General features: G+C 43.1%; 1 protein-coding gene across 2 annotated transcripts in view; it reads left to right on the forward strand.

Annotated features, from left to right (window-relative positions):
* Positions 1-20,448, forward strand: part of SLC24A3 (solute carrier family 24 member 3) — a 531,314-nt gene that overhangs the window by 375,215 nt on the left and 135,651 nt on the right. For both annotated transcript variants that reach the window (XM_081291807.1, XM_081291806.1), the window contains exons 4-6: positions 3,612-3,686; positions 10,122-10,206; positions 10,584-10,687. In XM_081291807.1, coding sequence (XP_081147933.1) covers positions 3,612-3,686; positions 10,122-10,206; positions 10,584-10,687 — 264 coding nt within the window. The remainder of the gene's footprint in view (positions 1-3,611; positions 3,687-10,121; positions 10,207-10,583; positions 10,688-20,448) is intronic.

The raw sequence follows: 20,448 nt of genomic DNA on the forward strand, positions 1-20,448 counted from the left end.
ATTGCCTAACTCTTTTAAAAATATTTTTGCCTGTTGCACTGATAGTACCACCAATGTCCTACTTCCTGTAGGTACCCTGAATCTTGAATTCGAACCTTGTACCTTTGTTTTGTTGCTATGTTCAGTTTGCTTATGCATGCTTTTCCAGCGGGAACCTCTTTCTGAGGGGTTGTGGGTGGACATGGCAAACTTTTACAGCAAGAGGTTCTATAACCACAGTGGCAGGCATACCCTCAGATGCCCAGGACCAATAGCTGACAAGGAGCCCCTATGCCTTGCAGGTCCCTTGGACTCCCCAGAAGTTCTTTGTTACAGAGTGTCTGATTGACAGTGGGTGTCCCCTCCTCACCTTGCCTGTGCATGGAAACCATTGTGATGCCCCTTTGCCGCCATCCTTAAAAGCACTGAAAGCCTGGCAGATCTATTCATTTCTTGTCCCGATCTGAGCATTGATATTACTGTGTGTTAGACAGAGCTTCTTGCCCTGAAACAAGATCGATACTTAATATGGGGACATATTCTTGCTGAGATGGTTTATGGACTTCTAAGCAGGGTTGGCTATTCAGTGAGTTGAATATGTCAGCAATAGACAGCTTATTTAGGTCTTGGCTAATCCACAGATGTGCAGTTCTGTATTTCAATTACTGAATTTGGATGTCCTTTCAAGGATAATGTTAAAACCTGTGTATCATTGGATCAGCCAAGTCACACAGCAAAAGAGGGTTTGAGGCCATTGTAATTCGGGAATGTATTATCTAGCTTATCCCCAAGGCTGTAAAATACAGCATTAATTATTTTTAAATTGACATCTTCAAAACACCCCACAGGCAAATAATTTTGTACAGATTGAGTATATCAATCAATAAAAAGATATTTTTAAGATTTCTCCATATGCCAAGCCTCCCGGCTCCTCAGAGATTAGAGAAGTATAAAACAGAGCTTTTACCTCTAAAATCTCCTACCACCTAGAAAAATCACACAAGAAATAAAAAATTCAGCATGGAAAAATTAAAAAGTATAGACAGTGATTGTAAAATGTAGACAGATTCACACTAAGTGAGGGTGGCTGTTATTTTGATTGATGGCCTTACAAACTTGTACACAAATATACTTGCGTGTGTGTGTGTGTGTGTGTGTGTGTGTGTGTGTACTTTGACAATTTGAAAAAGAGATTTTGCATACTGTTTTATAAAATTTTCTGTTTATCAGTGTATTGTGAATGCATGTCCTTATCTCTTAATGTGGATTTACATAATCCCTTTTAATAGTATTTCATTGGATAAGGAATAATAGTTTATATAACCCATCTCATTATGGTAAATTTCATTAGGTTTTGATAATTTATTATAGCCAGTTGTTTTGGAACAAATATGTCTTTTTGCATTTGTCTCATAGTTCCACAGAATCAAATGTTAAGGCTTATTTTAAAATCCGATGGAAAAGACCAAAATACACACTTGTGCAAAGAAAATAAGCTTATCCAAAAGAGGGCCAGCGGACTAGATTAGAGTATGACTGAGAGTCAAAAGGTTGCCATCATTTCACACAGGTTGCTACAGAACGTTTCATGAAAGACAATTGTGAGTGACAGAAACTCAAGACAACTTAAGTATAAAAGGCATATTACTGGCTCATGAAGTGAGAAAGTCCACTTTGGTTTCAGACTGAGTGTGTAGTGTACCTGTTCCATCTCTTGATTTGGTTTCTTACTGTGTGAGCTACTTTCTCAGATAACTTCTCTCTACATTTCAACTGGTTCTAGTAGTTTCAGATCCAAAGGGTGTTTGTATCTCATGAGAGGAAAGACCTTCTCCCCCAACTTCTCTAATAATCCCTTTGTGGCCTTTTAAGCAGACCTCCTACACACCCCCACTGTGAGACAGGGAATGGGGTGTTCTGATGGCTAGCTGTGGTCACATCCTATGCCCTGTGGTAAGGGTGGTCAATAATGAAAGACATATCACTACTGAGGATTCTAGAACTTGAACCACATCCATTGAATGCCTTGGGCTGCAAGTAAGAGGAAAACTCCAAACTGACTTCAGTGATGATTATGGTATTTATGAAGTCCTGAGGCATGGAAGGCTCCACACTATGTGATCAATGACTCAGGATGTCCTTAAGGGCTTAAGTGATTTCTGAGTCAGGGTCTACCACATTCCAAGTCATTCAGTATGGCTACCAATGACAATTAGGGCCCCAGATTCTTGTCCATAGCCCGTAGTACTATAAAGTACAACATAGACTTTCCTGTCATTGGATTGGGCCTGCTTAGGTCATGTGACCACCTCTGAAACAATAATCGTCATCATTATACAGCAATTAGGAAACCATTTTCTACCCTTGGATAAAAGGATGGAGTCACCTTCCACATAGAGCCTTGTGAAAATTTGATTAAAACGGGATCCCCTCAGGAAAGAGTGGGAGATGGATGCTGGGTGGTCAGCCAACACTGGAATCCAAATAATATTTCCTTAATTAGTGAGTAAACACAGGGTTGGATAAGGTGGAGAAGCAATTTCTTGCCCAAAGGTAAAATTCTTCCTTCTTGGTCATAGATGACCAAGATTTGGAAACACATTTGTGAAGGCTGTTCTTCAGGGACCAAGATAGTAAGCAGGTTCAGTTGGAAGTGTTTATCTATTTATGTCTTCATTCCACCTATATTTGTTGAGCACCTGCTATGAGCCAGACCTGTGCTGACTTCTAGTTATATATCAATAATTGGGTTTTAGTTAGCCTTGCATTCTGTGACCAAAAGTCATGAAGAGAACAACTTAGAGGAGGATAAGTTTATTTTTGCTCACGGTTTCAGAGGTTCAGTCCAGAGTCAGTTGACTCGATAGCTCTGGGCACAAAGGGAGGCAGAACATCATGGTGGAAGGCATGGCAAAGAAAGCAGCTCAGAACATGGCAATAAGGAGCTGTGCTCACCAGGGACAAAATGAAAATCCCAAAGTCACACCCCCAATGACCCACCTCCTCCACCTACACCCCACCTGTCCAGTTTCCACTCAATTAATCCATATCAGTGGATTAATCCACTTATTAGATTATATCTCTCACAATTTAAACATTTTACCCTCGAACAGTCCTCATTGTCTCATACGTGAGTTTTTAGGGGGTACCTCATATTCAAACCATAACAATAAAATAAAGTTCATTCTTCCTGTTCTTTTGGACAGAAAAACTGGCAACTGAAAAATTAATGTATGATATATCAAAAAGAAAAGAAGGCAAGGTAATGAGGTAAAGAGAAATGGTAGGAGGAGAGTTAGGTTGATATTTGAACAGGGACTTGAAGGACATCATGGAATGAGTCAATAGGGTTTTATAGGGGAAGAGGGTTCTGGGCAGAGGAGAACAGCAGGTGCAAAGGCCATGCAGTGGGCACCCATTGCAAGCTTGGAGAATGAGGACATAGACAGGAAGAGAGTGGCAGAAATGAGGTCAGAGAAGCTGGGCCAAGTGGCACAGGTTCTTGTGGGCATGATAAAGACTTACTGAGTTAAGATCATGATAACAGAGAACATGATTGAAGCAGAAGGTAGCCGGACCCTCACCACTGGCTCTGCCTGACTGTAACGTGAACTCTTTCTCTTCTCTTCCAGGCCATGTACATGTTCTACGCGCTGGCCATTGTGTGTGATGACTTCTTCGTCCCCTCCTTGGAAAAGATCTGTGAGGTACATGCTTTGCATTCTCACTGTGTCTGACTGAGACCTCTAAAGGGATCTGTGTCTGAGTATGTTCCAGCCTCCTTGCCCACTGGGAGTCTTAGATGCCAGGCATCCACTTGTTTGAGAAAGAACAATAATAGCACAAAATCTTTTTTTAAACATTTTTTAGTTGTAGTTGAACACAATATCTTTATTTTATTTATTTATTTGTATGTGGTGCTGAGGATCGAACCCAGCACCTTGCACATACTAGGCAAGTGCTCTACCACTGAGCCACAGCCCCAGCCCCTAGCACAAAATCTTCATCGATCCACTGAGGGCTTCATGACACCAGTAGAAGGCTGGACTTTAACCCACATGGCCAGCTTTCCTGCTCCATTTGGCCATAACAGATACAGTTGTCTCTTGGTGTCCATGGGGGTGGATCCCAGGACTCCCTGAGGATACCATAATCAATGGAGACTCAAGTCCCTTGTGTAAAATGGTGCAGTATTTACAATGTATATTTACATTCTCATATACTTTAAATCATCCCTAGATTAGTTAAAATACCAATGAATCACAAATGCTATGTAGACAAGTGTTATACTGTGTTATTTAGGGAATAACTAGAAGATAAAAATCTGTACATGTACAGTACATACAGTTTCTTTCAAGTATTTTTGATCTATCATTGGTAGAGTTCATAAATTCAGAACCCTGGGATCTGGAGGGTCAGCTATACTTGTGTTCTGACCTGCCCCCATTTTCTTTTCCTCATTTAAATCCTACTTTTCCTTTCTATCCCCTCCCCCACCTTCCTTTCCCTTATTTCCTTCTGCTGCTTTGGTGGACCTGCATGGGGTCCTTGCAGGGTGAGAACCTGCCCTGTCAATCACCCTCTCTTCCATATGTACAGAGATGCTCTGAGCATTGGCCTGAAAGGCACTGAGATGAAAGAATTGGGCACAGAGCTCAGGAAAATATCTCTGATAGAAATCATCACAGTGAACACCAGGCTGAACAGCAAGTCAAATGCCTTTCATCAAAAAAAAAAAAAAAAAAAAAATTCAGCCTATCTAGAACTCTCTCATTCTCCTGCCTCTTTCATCCCTTTTTCTGTTCTGAAGTACAGTTTTCCTTTATCTGAAAGCTTTGCATTTTATTTATTTATTTTACTTGTTTCAGATTCAGAATCTCAGTTTTCAGAAAGGCTCCCTCCCAGACACTGCCCATCCGGAACTCCAGTTTCTTTATGTCACTCGCCCTCAAGGCTTGGGGCCCCCTTCCTTTTCTTCCTCCTCCCCACAGCATCTGATTCAGTAGGTTTTGGGAGATGAGGGAGAAGAGGACCAGGATTTGTATTTTTACTAAGTTCTCAGGTAATGCCAAGGCTGCTGGTCTGGAAAATACACTTAGAAAACCATTAACTTAAACAGCTTCTTCAACACCCTGGAAGTTTGTGAGTTCTTTGTGTGTATAAATAAGCAAATAATTAATTATTCCACAGTAACCCTGCAGAGGTTGCAGAAGTGGGTTTCCTCTGTGAAGTGGCAGTAGGATAAGGAAAGTGAAGTGGTGTCTGAGATGTAGGGTGCACAGGTATGGAAGTCCTTGGTACAGTGATTCAGCCCAGGGACAGGGTCACTTGACTGAAGTACAGTTGTCCCTCAGTATCCATGGGAGTTTAGTTCTAGGATCTCCACAGATACCAAAATCCTTGGATGCTCAAATCCTTCATATAAAATGGCATAATATTTGCATACAACCTACACACATCCTCCCATGTACTTTAAGTCAACCCTAGATGACTTAAATACCCAATATAACATAGATGCTACATAAATAGTTGTCATAACTTTATTGTTTGGGGAATAATGACTAGGGGGAAATTCTGCATGTGTTTAGTATAATTGCAATATTAATGCCATATTTTTTCTGAATATTTTCCATCTGAGGTTGGTTGAATCTATGGATGTGGAACCCAGGACTCTTTGAGAGTTGACTCTCCCAATGTTTAGGGTTTATTTTTTATGCAAAGCAAAAATCACTCTGTCTCATTCCCATGCAACTTTCTTACTGTTAATAGCAAAGCTGTTATGATCTGTAAGTATATATACAGTTGTCATCATGGGTTCGACTTAATTGAAGAAATCCATAGAACTTGCCAGCAAGAATGCACATGCCCTTATAGGAAGAAGCAATCAAAGAGCTGTCAAATGGCAGAAAAAGAGGACAGGGGTGAGTTTTTTAAGGAAAAGGTTAAGATGGGAAGAAAACGAAAGAAAATGTTTAATGAGGGGAAATTATTATTTTTCTTCAATCCTTGATGGGCTGGAAACTGGCTCAATTACTAAGTGAGTATGGTGTGAATGTGCTCATTGTCTCTTTAATCATTCCTCAAACTCTACCAGGTGAGTTAGGAACAAAGAAGTCAGAGCTCAGAGACATTGAGCATCTTTCCCCAGGACTCACAGCTAGCTAGGGGTAGAGTCATGATCTGAACCCAAGGTGGCTTAAGCTCCTTGGAGTCTTTTTTTTTTTTTTTTTTTTTTAGTATGTGTGGCAGCCACTTGATGACAGTCTGGAGGGATGTCAACTAACAGATACCACACCTCTATTCTTTTTTTTTAATTGGTTGTTCACAACATTACAAAGCTCTTGACATATCATATTTCATACATTAGATTGAAGTGGGTTATGAACTCCCAATTTTTACCCCAAATGCAGATTGCAGAATCACGTCGGTTACACATCCACAATTTTACATAATGCCCTATTAGTAACTGTTGTATTCTGCTACCTTTCCTATCCCCTACTATCCCCCCTCCCCTCCCCTCCCATCTTCTCTCTCTACCCCATCTACTGTAATTCATTTCTCTCTTTGTTTATTTTCCCATTCCCCTCACAACCTCTTATATGTAATTTTGTATCGCAATGAGGGTCTCCCTTCATTTTCATGCAATTTCCCTTTTCTCTCCCTTTCCCTCCCATCTCACATCTCTGTTTAATGTTAATCTTTTCTTCCTGCTCTTCCTCCCTGCTCTGTTCATAGTTGCTCTCATTATATCAAAGAAGACATTTGGTATTTGTTCATTCTTGTTGCCACTCAACTGCAGAGATGAGCTTGTATCAGGCCATGGTTTGGTCAAGATTGGCTCCAACTCCAGGGCCCATAGGCACCCAGGAGGGATGGGCACAGAAAAGGGACCCCTTTCCCAAGCTCTCCCTGCTCCCACTGCCTAAGTCCATTATAACAAGATCAATATAACAAGAGAGGGTACATGTCTCCCAGAAAGAGAGTGTGGCTCTGTGGACTTTAGACAACCTTACTTGTTCAACAAACATCATGTCTGTGAATGGTGGTGGGTTAGGGACAGAGTTACAGCTTTTCAGAGATCCCATGTTTACATCTTCTCAGAGAGCTGTGATCAGTTCTCTCTGGAGCTATATTTTCTTGCCAGATTAGGAACCACAGTGCTGGTCCATCCACAGTGGCCTAGAGGGCTTTCTGTGCCAGGCCTCTGTGTATTACCTTGGCTCTCCCTCATCTGCCTTGAGGAATGTGGTAGTGTGTAGTCAGTAGTTGCCCATAGACTAAAACTGAGGGTGGGGAGAGAAACCCAAAAAGATGTTGTTTGCAGCTTTTGTGAATATGACTTATGCAAGAAATTCATATTATTCAATAAAGCACAGCTGAGGGGTAGATTCTCTCTCTCAAATACTTTTAAGTTGAAATCAGAAAAAAAAAAATGGAGGTTGAGGGGACAAGGAATAGGAAAGAGAAGAGGATCCACATGATGACCTCACAAGCAAGTGGTGGGTTAGGCCTTGACGTTTGCAAAGTTCCTTCTTCATGTCACCCATATCAACTGCCTTTCCCCTTGTGTGGATTAGCAGTCCTTAGATTTTGGACATCCAGGAGGTTCATCATGGGACACATGAAGGTGTCCAGAGTGTTGAGTGATCCAATGTCCATGGGGGGTAGAGACTCAGCTGCACTGAGGAGGTAAAGAAGGAAAAGAGGCGTTTCAAAGACAACTAAAGTGAGCAAAAGCCCAGTGAGGTGAAGGACCCCAGCAATGGCATCCTTGGGTCAAGCAGAGGCTTATGGAGAGAAGATAATGTTGAATGAGGAGGGTGAGAAGGCTCTCAGGGCCAGGTTGAGGTTTCTAGGGACCATCTGATCCTTGAGTGATACCCTTGGGTCATGGGGCATGGTCCATCCCATGTATTACAAACACTGAACTGGGCTCTGCCCAGGCCAAGCTCTATGCCTAAGGCTTCGGAGGTAACTGATGAGTTCCAGCATGGGCCTTGCCATCCCAGAGCTTGCAGGACACAGACAGGCTCCAGGATGATAAAGTCAGCCCAGTGTGTATTCAGGTTTCATATCCAAGTATTCAAATTCAGATCAAAAGTATTCAAGAAAAATATTGCATCTGTGCTGAACATGTACAGACACTTTTTCTTGTCATTATTCCCTAAATAATACAGTATAACAATTATTTACATAACATTTACATTGTGTTGGGAATTCTAAGTAACCCAGAGATGATTTACTGTAGTAGGCTGGAGAATGTGTGTAGGCTATATGCAAATGCTGCACTGATTTATATAAGGAACTTGGAAGCTAAGAATTTTAGTGTCCAAAGGGGTTCCTGAAGCCAATCTTCCTGGATACACAGAGGGTTGGGTGAAGTTGTGGATAATTGGACAGTGCAGAGAGAAAAGGGAGAGAGATGGATTCTGCCTGGAACACCAGGAAGAGCTTATGCTTGGAGGGCAGGTCTCGTTGGCAAAGCATTTTAAGAAAAAAAAATATATGGTCAGAGAGAGTCTGAGCCACTGAACCAAGAGAGGGAGAACGGGGGCTTGAATCAGGTCAGAGGGAGCCTGTATTTCAGGCTCGGGTGTTAGAAATTATTCCATGCTCACGGGAGCCGGGGAAGACTTTCCATGACTTGGTTGTGGTATTTGGAAGTTCAGAGACAAGAAGACCCCTTGTGTGGTAATTCTAAGAGTCCAGTGAGATGTTGCCAGTACTAGAGTGAATTAGGGAAGAGAGAGTGAGAAATGGAAGAGCATGTGAAAGAAGAAACAAACAATGGACTGAAGGAAGGAAAGAGAGTAATAGGCTATGAACCCAAGCTTGGAAGGCTACAGCTAATGCCATCATGGAGTCTCCCTGGAAAAAACCACAGCACTGCAAGGCTTGTAGCTCATGGTGAGTCTGGGCAAGGCAAGCCACCCAGGGAGCCCAGGCTCTGAGTCAGGCTGCCTTCCTTAGTCTCCTGCCTCATTGCAACTGGAGTATTCAGGTATCCCTCCAGGCACAGCTTTCAGTGTTGAGGTTCCATCTTGGAGTCTCCTGAATACTCTGTGTTTAGCTACTGAGTCCAGAGCGAAGGGACCTAGCGACCTAGGATGCCAGATAAAATTGTTTAACCAGGACTCCTGCTTCAGTCCATTGCGGATCCAGCAGGCAGTGGATCCACAACCTCCACCAAGGCCATGCTGCCCCTCTATGGCTGAGCAAGGAAATGCAGCCACTGGTGTATCTGTGAATGGCATTCCAGACTGGCATGTCTTTGCTGGAACTCCAGGACAGAACTGGCTACATTCTGCCAGCCAGTAGCTTACTTTCTGGATCATGAGAGAAGGCAGAAAAGCTAAACATGCTCTAATGTGTATTTGTCTTGTCTTCTTGCAAATCACCTTTTGGTTTAACAGGCAGGGTGACCTGGGGAGTGTTGTATAGACCTCAGCAGAGCAGATACCTCATCACCTTTCCCCATCTCAAGCCCCCACTCTTGCTCTAACGCCCAGGGTTTGAGAACCCCATCAAGGTTGGGGAGAGAGTTGCAGGAAGGTGACCTACACACACACACACACACACACACACACACACACACACACACACACACACCAGCAGCCTCCTTTAAGCCTCAGAATGAAAGCTCACAAACTGGTGGCCATGAACCTTATTTTGACCAAGATCATCAAAGCATTGCCAAAAAAAAACAGGATATTTTGCATATAAATCTGGATTATTGGCCTCTATTTTAAAATCAAAATATCTGGCAACACTGAGGGAACTGGCAATGCTGCTGTCAGGTTGGAGGTGAATGCCCCTCATTGCCTTGAGCCCGTCATCCACTGTGACCACATGCCACCCACTCCCCGCCTTCCTGTCATCAGCATGGCCCCTGGGGCACTTGGATTTGGGAGCCCTCCTGTGAGGAGGATGCTAAGAGGAGTTTTGGTCCACCAAGGGGTCCAGCAGGAGTGATCCAACTCTGGGAGGATGGGAAGGAGGCTGAGCAGGACTGAACTCAGCCCCCAGGTTTCACTGAGACCCTAGTCCTGGCCTTCTCGGGACCTGGGACCTCAGAGTCACCGTCACCTCTGTTCTCAGGTAGAATCCAAACTCACCTGTGCTTTGTCTTTGCTCCTCTGTAGCGCCTGCACCTCAGCGAAGATGTGGCAGGGGCCACATTTATGGCAGCAGGCAGCTCGGCCCCAGAGCTGTTCACGTCAGTCATAGGTAGGTGATTTCAGCTAAGAGGCATTTCAGCTCTTTCCTATCTGAGAAAAAAAGGGAGAGGGGGCACTGGGGACAAATGGCCTAGGCCAGGGTTTTCTTTCCAGTGAAAGGAAAGAAGAGGCCAGGGCCCCAAGCCGAATATCAACTTCCCAGCTATTTTATTTAAATGATGCTTTGGGCATGCATGAATGTATCCCTGACCCTGGACCGATGCTCCTGTGGGATAGTCTCCACTCTGTAGATTAGGAAGCTCCCTCCCACCCTTGGATGTTTCCTACAGATCCTGAGAACAGTCTAGCAGTTATGAAAGCCCCCAGGTCCGCCTTGGAATTCAACTGGGCCACCCCAAGCAGGCTGACATTGGATCTGTGTTTCAGGGGTCTTCATCACCAAGGGTGACGTAGGAGTTGGCACCATCGTGGGCTCAGCCGTGTTCAATATCCTGTGCATCATTGGCGTCTGTGGGCTCTTCGCAGGGCAGGTAAGACGGACAGCTCCTCATGATGAAGGGACAAAGCATCTGGAGAAGAGGAGGCAAAGTTGAGGCATAAGATGGTCCTTATTGGCTCACAACTCACAATGAGGCCCAGCAGCAGACTTGGGCAGTGGTGATTGAGGGGCCTCACACCTTAGGAGGCTGAACCTGTGGGAACTAGACACTGTCAAGCCATCCTTATTTAAATGTCTCCAGCAGAATGGGACTCAGAATCCCCAAGTCCACATAAATAATTAACCAGCCTGAAAGACGCAAGTCACAAATTTGAATGTGTCCCACTCGTTTTGATGGGTTACTGATCTGAACTAGAATGACTTCAAACAATTTTAGATCTGGTTTTGCTTGAGAGAAAATAAAATAAATGGGAGAGACAGAGGGCTGGAATATCATCGACCAAAAAACAGTTTAGGACACAGCTTTTCTTTTTTATAGGGACAGAGAGGAGCATTTTATTTCCATGTCTGCTTTAGCTAGATTTTGAGGTTCTGAGGGACTTTACAGACCTCCCTCTTAGCTAAGGAGATTATCCCGCTGCTAGGGAATCATAAGGATCTGTTTCCTTTATGTACACTGGTGTCCATTTGGGGAATTTCTTAGAAGTCACCAAAATGTGAGGTTCCTGAGTGGTGATGGGCACAGTGTGTTGGAGCAGTACCAAAGGTGTGCAGATTTTGTGACTCCACAGGGACTTTGTTCAGAAGAACTATAATCCTGAACTCCCTGCCCAAACACCCAAGGCTCGGTGTCTTCTAGGGAAAAAAAAAAAAAAAAGCAACTTCAAGAATTCCATTGAGGAGGCTCCACTTATAAAATTGAGCAACCTGTTAATCCTAAGAGGCTAAGGAATGCACCTTCCAACCTTTTAATATACTCTTTACCAGTCTGTTCCATTTTTCAGCAGCCAGCTGGGGCACCCCAGGCTGCCCATCTCTAACGCTGACCCCAGTGTCTCCACCTCATGTATACTGCAGCACACCGTTGCTCTTGTATATGGCCCACTTTTACCACCACCATCTTTACATGGATGGATCTGTCCGGGATGCCTGGTGTATAGTCACTCCTGAGTGATGGGCAAATGGGACCCTTTGATCTCATCAGGAATTAGCTCCAGGGCCCCCAAGTAAACAAATTCCTTCTAACAAGGGACTCCTGGACAGCTGTTCCTGTTCTTGATCATTGAGCTCTGCTCAACTCACCAGACAATGTTTTCTGTTTTCTCATCCTTTTGCTCAATAATCTGTTGTCTTAGATTTTTCTGGACCCATATTACAGTGTTTTTAAATTCTCATACATATGTAGTTAACACCAAAAAAAAAAAAAATGAGTCTCCGTCATTGCCTTCAGTGCCTGTCACTCTCCCCTGGCTGTCCTCTGCTTGGAGACCTCATTGCCTTCCAGAGATGAATAGTCACACCAGTAGAGTCTGTTGCTGTTAGCACTCTCTTAATTAGCATTGTCACCATTAGCAGTATGATTATTAGCCTGGCCGTTATTGGTGTTGTCATTAGTTCATTAGTCATTTGTACCTGGAGCTTAATTCAAAAGCAAGCCCAAAGGGGGGAGAGATAATGTAAAGAAGTGAGACAAATGACGGGGTGGTGTCTAGTCAGTGTCACACAACTAATTACTTATGAAATGGCTTGAATTCACGTGGGTGCATAATTCTTCAGCAACTCAGTTCATCACCAGCTTGGTTGGAACACCTCTTCAAAGGCATGTGGCTGCCTGCACATCAGCAAACACGGGTATCTGTCACTCTATCCCTCCAGAGGTCTTTGCCGGTTTATTCACAACCCCACATCCTTGTGAGGAGAAATAACCAGAATCATTGTTCAAAGCACCCCACACCATGATTCTGGATGCCAGGCCTTTCTTCTGAATTTCCTCATCCTGTGCCCACTTGGAGATTTTCAAAGCCATCCAGTTCTCTCTTTTAGGGTTTTGTGAAATCCCTAAACACTTTTTAGAGGAAACAAAATGATCTTTTGGAAGTACCATGGCCTGGGGGATCAGACTGGCATGGGAGTTCCTGACTCTGTCATTTACTCACCATGAGACCTTGAAGAAGTGACTTCAGCTCTATCTGCCTCCATTTTCTTACCTATAGAGTGGGTATAAATTCACCTTCCTCCCAGCATTGCAATAAGGTTGAAACCTAGCAAGTTCAATATTAATAGGACCTGGCCCACACAGTAAGCCAACACAAGTTGGGTACCATTTTCAATAGCCAGAATACCAATAAAGGTGGTCCTGACTGCCAAATTCCACAGTAGGTCACTGTGATAGTTGAACCACCTGTTGGTGGAATTCTCTAACAGGCCTCCAGGGTTTCCCAAGGATATGTGGTAAGAAGGAAAGGGAAGGTCAAGGAGAAGGTCTTCTAAATGAAAATGAAAATGAAGAGATGTTGGTAGAAGGAGAATCTCAAAGGACGGGTACTTCCTTCTGTGCTGTCTGATCAGTGGATGGAACAGAAAAAATTAGTAAGCAATGAAAGTTGCCCACCTCCCCACATCGATAAAACTGGTGCAGTGGAATATTACAGCAAAGGACGGAAACTGGGAATTGAAGTGATTAATAAATCCAATCATGGGTCTCACTTAGCATTATTATTTATGTTGATCTGCACTTTCATTTGGTTGGGAGAATTACCAGTGAGCGCCCGTGGGCCTCTCTTTAAGCATTTCAGCATAAAGGGCACTACAGGACGAAGTCTGTTACCCATCTGAAATTAAAGTAATTAAGCTGTAAGGTTTGAGCTCCTGTCTCAATTAGGGTTTTGATGAATTCGGTGTAATTAAATGTCTGCTGTATTTGCAGTTTGCAAACATACCCAATGCTTCAGTGTTCGCCTAAGGTGCTTTGGGGAGTTTTATGGGACAGGAAGGAAATTGCTTCTTAGAAAGTGGCTTAGAGAGTGGTTCTTGGCATCCTCACAAGGCATTTTGCAGGACTGTGGTCCTACCAGTTTTCTTTATATAAAAACAAAAAATAATAAGGACAAAGAGAAAACACAAAGCTCTGGATGCAACCTACTAATGTATTTTGCATATTGCATTGAAAGGGCTTCATGCCAATTTTGTAAAACAATGTGCTTATGAATTTAAATCCACCATTCCGAGCATGTTAAGCTTTAAATACATAACCACAAACAGAGAGTAAACAGTTTAACTACATCCCAGATTAGGACTTTCATATTCCAGTTATTATAGGCCGGCAGATGGCTCCAGTTTATTATAAAGAGCTCCCACATCAGCTCCTGGCATCCCCCTAATGTGCCTGATGTTCTTTGGCGAGGTCCATCTAATCTTGGTGAGGCTTGTTTTTCTTCAAATAATACCCTATCTCTGCTGGATCATTTACACAAAACTTAGACGCACCCAAAGGTTTCATATCTGAATCGAAATCTGCCTTCATTTGGGTATCCCCTAAAGGAGATTCTAAACAAGGGCTTCAGTACAAGTAATTCATCTGAAAGGTGATCCCAGGAAACACCAGAAAGACCTGGAGTAAGGGAGACAAGGAAGAAAAGGCAACCAATGAGAGTGTGTTAGAAAGGAAATTATCACTGCGGCCACTAGGATTTGATCCTTCTGTGAGAATTAGGAAAGAATGTGGTACCCCACTGTCTAAGGGACCTCCTTGTAAGGGGTGGAGGAGCTGGGTATTATCCACCAACTCCCATCAGTTATTGGTTAAGGATTCCTCTTAATGAACGAATTCCCCAGTCTTCCTGCCTGCTGAGCACAGACAGAGGAGATTTGGAGGCCCAGAGAAATCCCTCAGCAAATAAATCTAGAGTTCAGCAGTTACAAAGATCTGAAATGGTAAGGTGGGGAGACAGGAGTGGACCCAAAACTGTTTACTGCAAACTCAAGACTATGGCTTTAAAACAAGATACCTGTTGGATTTTATCTTAAATTCTACTGGAGGAAACACAAGCATTAGTACCAGACCATTAAGAGTCTGGGGCCAGAACATCTTGCATTTAGAGAATTTTCTCTAATGTTAAGAATAACAACTACCATTTATTTATTAAGCTCCATGCATGTGAAGATAATACACTCAATACCCCATGATACACCCACTGAGTGGCACTCAAATGTTTTAAGAAATACACCCATTGAATTTTAAAGTAACTTTATTCTTATTGACAGGCCAATAAATGGATACCAAGAGTCCAATGAGGTGATTAAGACTAAAGTTGACACATCTGCTGAGGGCAGAATCATTTCTCTTTCCGTATAGGGAAACTTAAACTTAATAAATCTCTAGATGCATTATGATAGTCTTATGATTATCCTGAGATTCTGTGGGGTTTTTTTAGAAGTTTAGGGTATAGGATCTGGGGGCAATGCAAAGAATGAAGACCCAGAATCAATGATAGAAGTATTCAGCACAGCCAAGGTGAATCTAGAAGCTTCTCTTATAATCATATGGAATCTCCCACAGCAAGGCTCTTGCTTCCATCAAATATATGGAAAATTCAGACTATACGCAGTAGAAGACCCACACCGGTTTACCCTGCACGCCTCAAGTCGCAGCCATCATTTTCAACTCATCACCTATCATATCCTAATTCTGGGAATTTTCCAGATTCCCCAAGAGGCTGGGAACTGAGGAAAAAGAGGCTGAATCGCTCACACCACTAGCTGACAAACCTATAAATAGGGGCTGATGACCCAGGAAGCATGATGCTCTGATATTTTGGTCCTGTGAGTGACAAGAAAGCCAAATGTGTGGTGCAGAAGTGAACCAAGGTCAGGGTCATGTCCAGCCAGAGTGGTCATTGGTTCTATCCCCTAGGAAAATGGAGTTGCTCCCGGTGTCTTCTACATACTGCCTATGGCTACAGGCAGGTCCCTGTTAGAAGGCAGATCCCCAGCTGCAGTGCCAGACCAGCTGAATCCAAGAGCTGCTAAGCCTGCTTGAACTCCACCTTCAGGCTCAGCTCTGCTCCAGTTCTTAGAACAATGCTGGCTGTTGTGGGTTGGATATGAAATATCCCATGAAAAGTACATGTGGCAATGTAGGAATGTTCAGAGGTGAAACAGTGAAGTCCTGGGAGCTGTAACCTCATCCCAGGGGATTATTCCATTTGATGGATTAATCCATTTGATGGATTAATAATTTAACCTTGTTCCTGGGTGGTAACTGCAGGCAGATGGGCATGGCTAGAGGAAGGAGGTCACTAGAAGCATGCCTTTGGAAATTCTGTTTTGTCCCTGTCTTCTCTCTCCTCTCTCTCTTCCCTTCTCTCACCTTCCTGGCTGCCATAAACTGGACAGCTTTTCTCCACCACACCCTTTTTCCATGATGTTCTGCCTCACCTCAGGCCCAGAGTAATGGAGTTGGTCATCCACAGCCTGAACCTCTGAAACCATCAACCAAAATAGACTTTTCTTCTTCTGAGTTGTTCTTGTTGGGTATTTTGGTCCCTGGGGTAGAAAGCTGACTAATTCCCTGGCCTAGAGGACAGGCAGTCCCACAGCATGAACGGCTTTCTTTTGATGCCTCAGTCCTCTAACTGTCCATCTGCCTGAAGCAGTCTTCCTCACCGCCTCCTGGTAGCCTCTTTTCCCTGGCTGTCCCTCACCCCCTTCTTCCAAGGCCAGGTCTTGGCAGGGCCTCACACCTGATCTTCTTAACACATACTGTTGTTCCCAGGCCCAAAGTTCCATTAAGGTCACCCGCCCAGCTCTGCCCGGCTCTGCCTCTACATCTCCATCCCACATCTCTGGGTTGGCTTTGACTTTGGCTCATAGAACTTGTTTCTGGCTTGTTCTACTTCTTTGAAATATCTCCTAAAATCATATCCATTCTGAGATCTACATTTAGATTAGCTCTGAGGCTTTCAGTTTCAGGTAACCAAAAACAAATAACAAAACAGAACCTCTAACTGGGCTTCTTAAAGGAAGGAGATTTCTTAGTGTCTTTTGAAAAATACAGAGGAAAATGGTTATCAGGTATGATGTGGTCAGGGATCCTGTCCCATTGTTGTTTTCCTCTCATATCTTCTGTTCCTTTTCTTCAGACTAGTTTTCTTTCACAGCAGAAAATGGTTGTAGCCGTCTTAGGTCTCATATTCACATATCCCACAAAGTGAGAAAAAAAGAATGTCTCCTTGCCCACAACACCCCCTAGCCTCCACTTAGCATCCTTAAACAAAAAATCTGACTGAGCCAGCTGAAGTCCTCTGACCAACCATGCTGGTGAAAGAATCAGGTATCCAACTGGCTTATGTTTAATCAAGAACTACCCCCCCCCATTTATTTCTTCTCTTTAAAGATAAGACTTTGATCAGTTCTACCCCCAAATTCGTAGCTTTGGGTCCCTGGTTATTACACAGAGATAAATGACTATTGAGCAAAGCCTGTGCAGTATTACATGCTGCTTCAATGGCTACTTTCCCTGGGCAAGTATCACACAGATGGTAAAATACACCCCGACCTGTTTGTGTGGACATAGGCTCTCATTTCTTTGGAGCAAATAACCTGGAAGAGGGGTTACTGGGTTGTGTGGTAGGTATGAAATGACCAAACGGCTTTACAAAGTGGCTGAGCCACTTCGTATTCCCACCAACAATGTGTGAGATGCTGGTTACTTTGCATCACCACCAGCACTTGGTATTATTTGTTTTGCTTTCTTCATTTGTTGTCATGTTAGTCATTCTAGTGAAAATGAGTAGCACCTCATTGGACACTTAATTTGCATTTCCTTGACAAATCATGATGTCAAGCATCTTTTATTTTTAATGTTAGTGTTCATTTTAGAATTTAGTCATTGAAATGCTCTATAAAGCAAACTGGTAAGACATGATAAGTAGACAACTCATAATGAACCTTGTACTTTATAAAAGGATATGAGAATACTTAATATATTTCTAGAACAAGCTAGGTCCTTAATCTTCTATTTTCTTTTTGGCTATTTGTTCTAATTAGTTATACATGACAGTGGAATGCACTTTGACACATCCCACATAAATGGAGTATAATTTCTCATTCTTGTTTCTGGTTGTACATCATGTAGAATCACACCATGTAGTCATATATTGTTTGATTCATTCTACTATCCTTTTTACCTCCCCACCCCTCCCCTTTCTTCACTCCCCTCTACCTAATCCAAAGTAACTCTATTCTTCTCTAGACACCCCCTCCCCATTGTGAATTGGCATCTGCATATAAGAGAAAACATCCAGCCTTTGGTTTGTTGGGATTGGCAGAATGGCAATTATCAAGAACATAAGCAACAATAAATGTTGGCAAGGATGTGGGGAAAAGGTACACTCATACATTGCTGGTGGGACTGCAAATTGGTGCCACCACTATGGAAAGCAGTATGGAGATTCCTCAGAAAACTTGGAATAGAACCACCATTTGACCCAGCTATCCCACTCCTCGGTTTATACCCAAAGGACTCAAAATCAGCCTATTACAGTGACACAGCCACATCAAGTGTCTTTTCATGTGCCTATTTCCCGTCTTCTTTGGTGAAAAGTCTGTACAAATCTTTACCTGTGTGTTAATTGGGGATTCTGTCCTCTTCTTACTCCCTTGTCCAGGGGGTCTCTAAATCCTTACACTCGATTGCTCCATGGAGTCTTTCTGTCCAATTTCTTTTTATTTCCAGATCAATAGAGAATAAGGCTATTAGAAATGATTTAGCGTGGTCATAGAAATGTTTTATTAGTCTTGTTGTTTACATTTGGGCTTCCAAGAGAGGTGCTCAGAAATAGCACTCTTTAATAGTGTGGAAGGAAGCGAAGAGGTCACCTCCCTTGTGTCCATCAAGCTTGAATGTAGCAGTAATGAAGATCTAACATGCATCGTTCCAGAAATGTAAGGAGGAAAGTGGGAGTCTCTGGCAGCTGGAGATGAGCATTCCTTTCGTGTAGTTAAGCCTCACATTGCTCCAGGAAGTGAATTGCAGGCCACTGCCTATGTCCTTGGAAAGAGCATCCACAGTGTTGCCATAGACTATCAATACACAAGGAGCCCAGCACCTTACCACCACTGCAGCTAAACATCTGCCCAAAAGGAATGTCCATCTTTTGGGCACAAAGACATTTCTTTCCAGAACATAATGATGCTCCCACTGCCCCCTAATCAGATAAGTGGGGCTCATAGCAGGAATCTGCCATGTTTGCTTATGCCCAAGTGAACCAAAACCAGTCCATCACTTTGTAAAAACACAGAACAAAGTAGACAACACCAAACACAGCACATACTGCATGCAGTCAGTCCCTCTCCTGATACAAGCAGCTGAACAGGAGTTGAAAGATGAATGGAATGAGGGAAAAAGCCAGTCTGGCTGGCAGATGCTTATTTTTTTCTTATACTTCCCTTTCACAGATGCGTCTCTGGGGCATACTTTGTATCAAGCACTGTTCTTGCACCTTTATCTGTGTTCACTTGTTTGGTCCTCAGATAACTCTCTGATGAGGATAAAAGAGGAAACTGGGGCTCAGAGAGGTTAAGGAATGTGTCAGTCACAGAACTGAAGAGTTGGGAGGTTTGGAGGCTGCAGGGGTACAGCCAGCTGAGCAGATGGTAAGTTCTCTCTCAGGTGTGGCTCAAAGGGTTAATTTAGAGCACAGATCTTAGATCTTACACCCTTAGCCTCCCTTCCATACTGCAACCATCCTTACTATTCTTTCACAGCACAGAGCCTTCCTATCACCCTAAAGCCCCCTCCCCAAGAAAACAGAGGGCTGTGCTGGGGTGAAAGGGAATAGAGAACCATCACTTGTCTCCTTTACCCTCAACTCAGAGGAGTGTGTGGTGCTGGCCAATCTTCTTCTGGTGGACTTGCACCATCTTGGCCATGAATGTTCCTCCTGAACTCCATGAAAGCTTCCACATGAACCTAGCCACAGCCAGCACTTGGTACAGAGATCCCTCCCCTCTACACCTGCCCCTTCTGTACAAGGTAGAGCCTGCATAGCAAACAAAGGGAAGTGAAGAATTCCTCTCATGGCCTTGTAACTCCACCCTAGGGAAAAAGTCACTAGGAAGCTTCCCGTGATAAAGGGGACCACAAAATATTAGCAAGTTGTGAACACATATATGCGGCAGAACAGTAAAGGCCATGGTCCCAGAGCACTTTCTGGTCTTACCTCTTGTCACCCCCACTTACATGGGGCACTATGTGAGTTATAACAAAACATATCAGATCTCAGATTTTATATTTGAAGTCCAAGCAGCTACTGTCAAAGTGTCTATGGCATGATCTATAGCTAGACCCTGAGGTTTGTGGCTACCCAACATGGAAATTATAGGCTCATTTTTTATACAGTGATGTTAATGAAAGGTGGTTTGTCTCTTCATCATCTGTAAATTTAAATTCAGAGTAATAATCTATTGATTGTGTCTTGGGGGAAAATGTTCATAATAGTCTTTCTCTAAGCATTAAGTTCATTCCTTGATTAACAAATCTTTACTGAATGCCAACCATGTATCAAGCACTGTTCTAGGCACTCTAGAGGAACATGGCGGAAAAAAATCCATTCTAGAAATGGGCTGCAGGATGTTAAATATACAACAAGGATGGTTCGTTGGTAGGTAATTAGGTAGATAGGTGAATAGGTATGTAGAAGTAGGGATGGAGAGATGGATGGATAGATTGATGGATCGATTGATCGATGGATGGATGGATGGAAAGAAAGATAGTGAAATATTTATATAGAGGCATAGTGAAAAGGGGAGAAATGTGTCAATTAGAGGTAAATGTTATGGAAAAAAAGCATA

The sequence above is a fragment of the Spermophilus citellus genome (assembly GCF_964194105.1).
Source record: "Spermophilus citellus genome assembly, chromosome: 4".
NCBI classification, from domain to species: domain Eukaryota; kingdom Metazoa; phylum Chordata; class Mammalia; order Rodentia; family Sciuridae; genus Spermophilus; species Spermophilus citellus.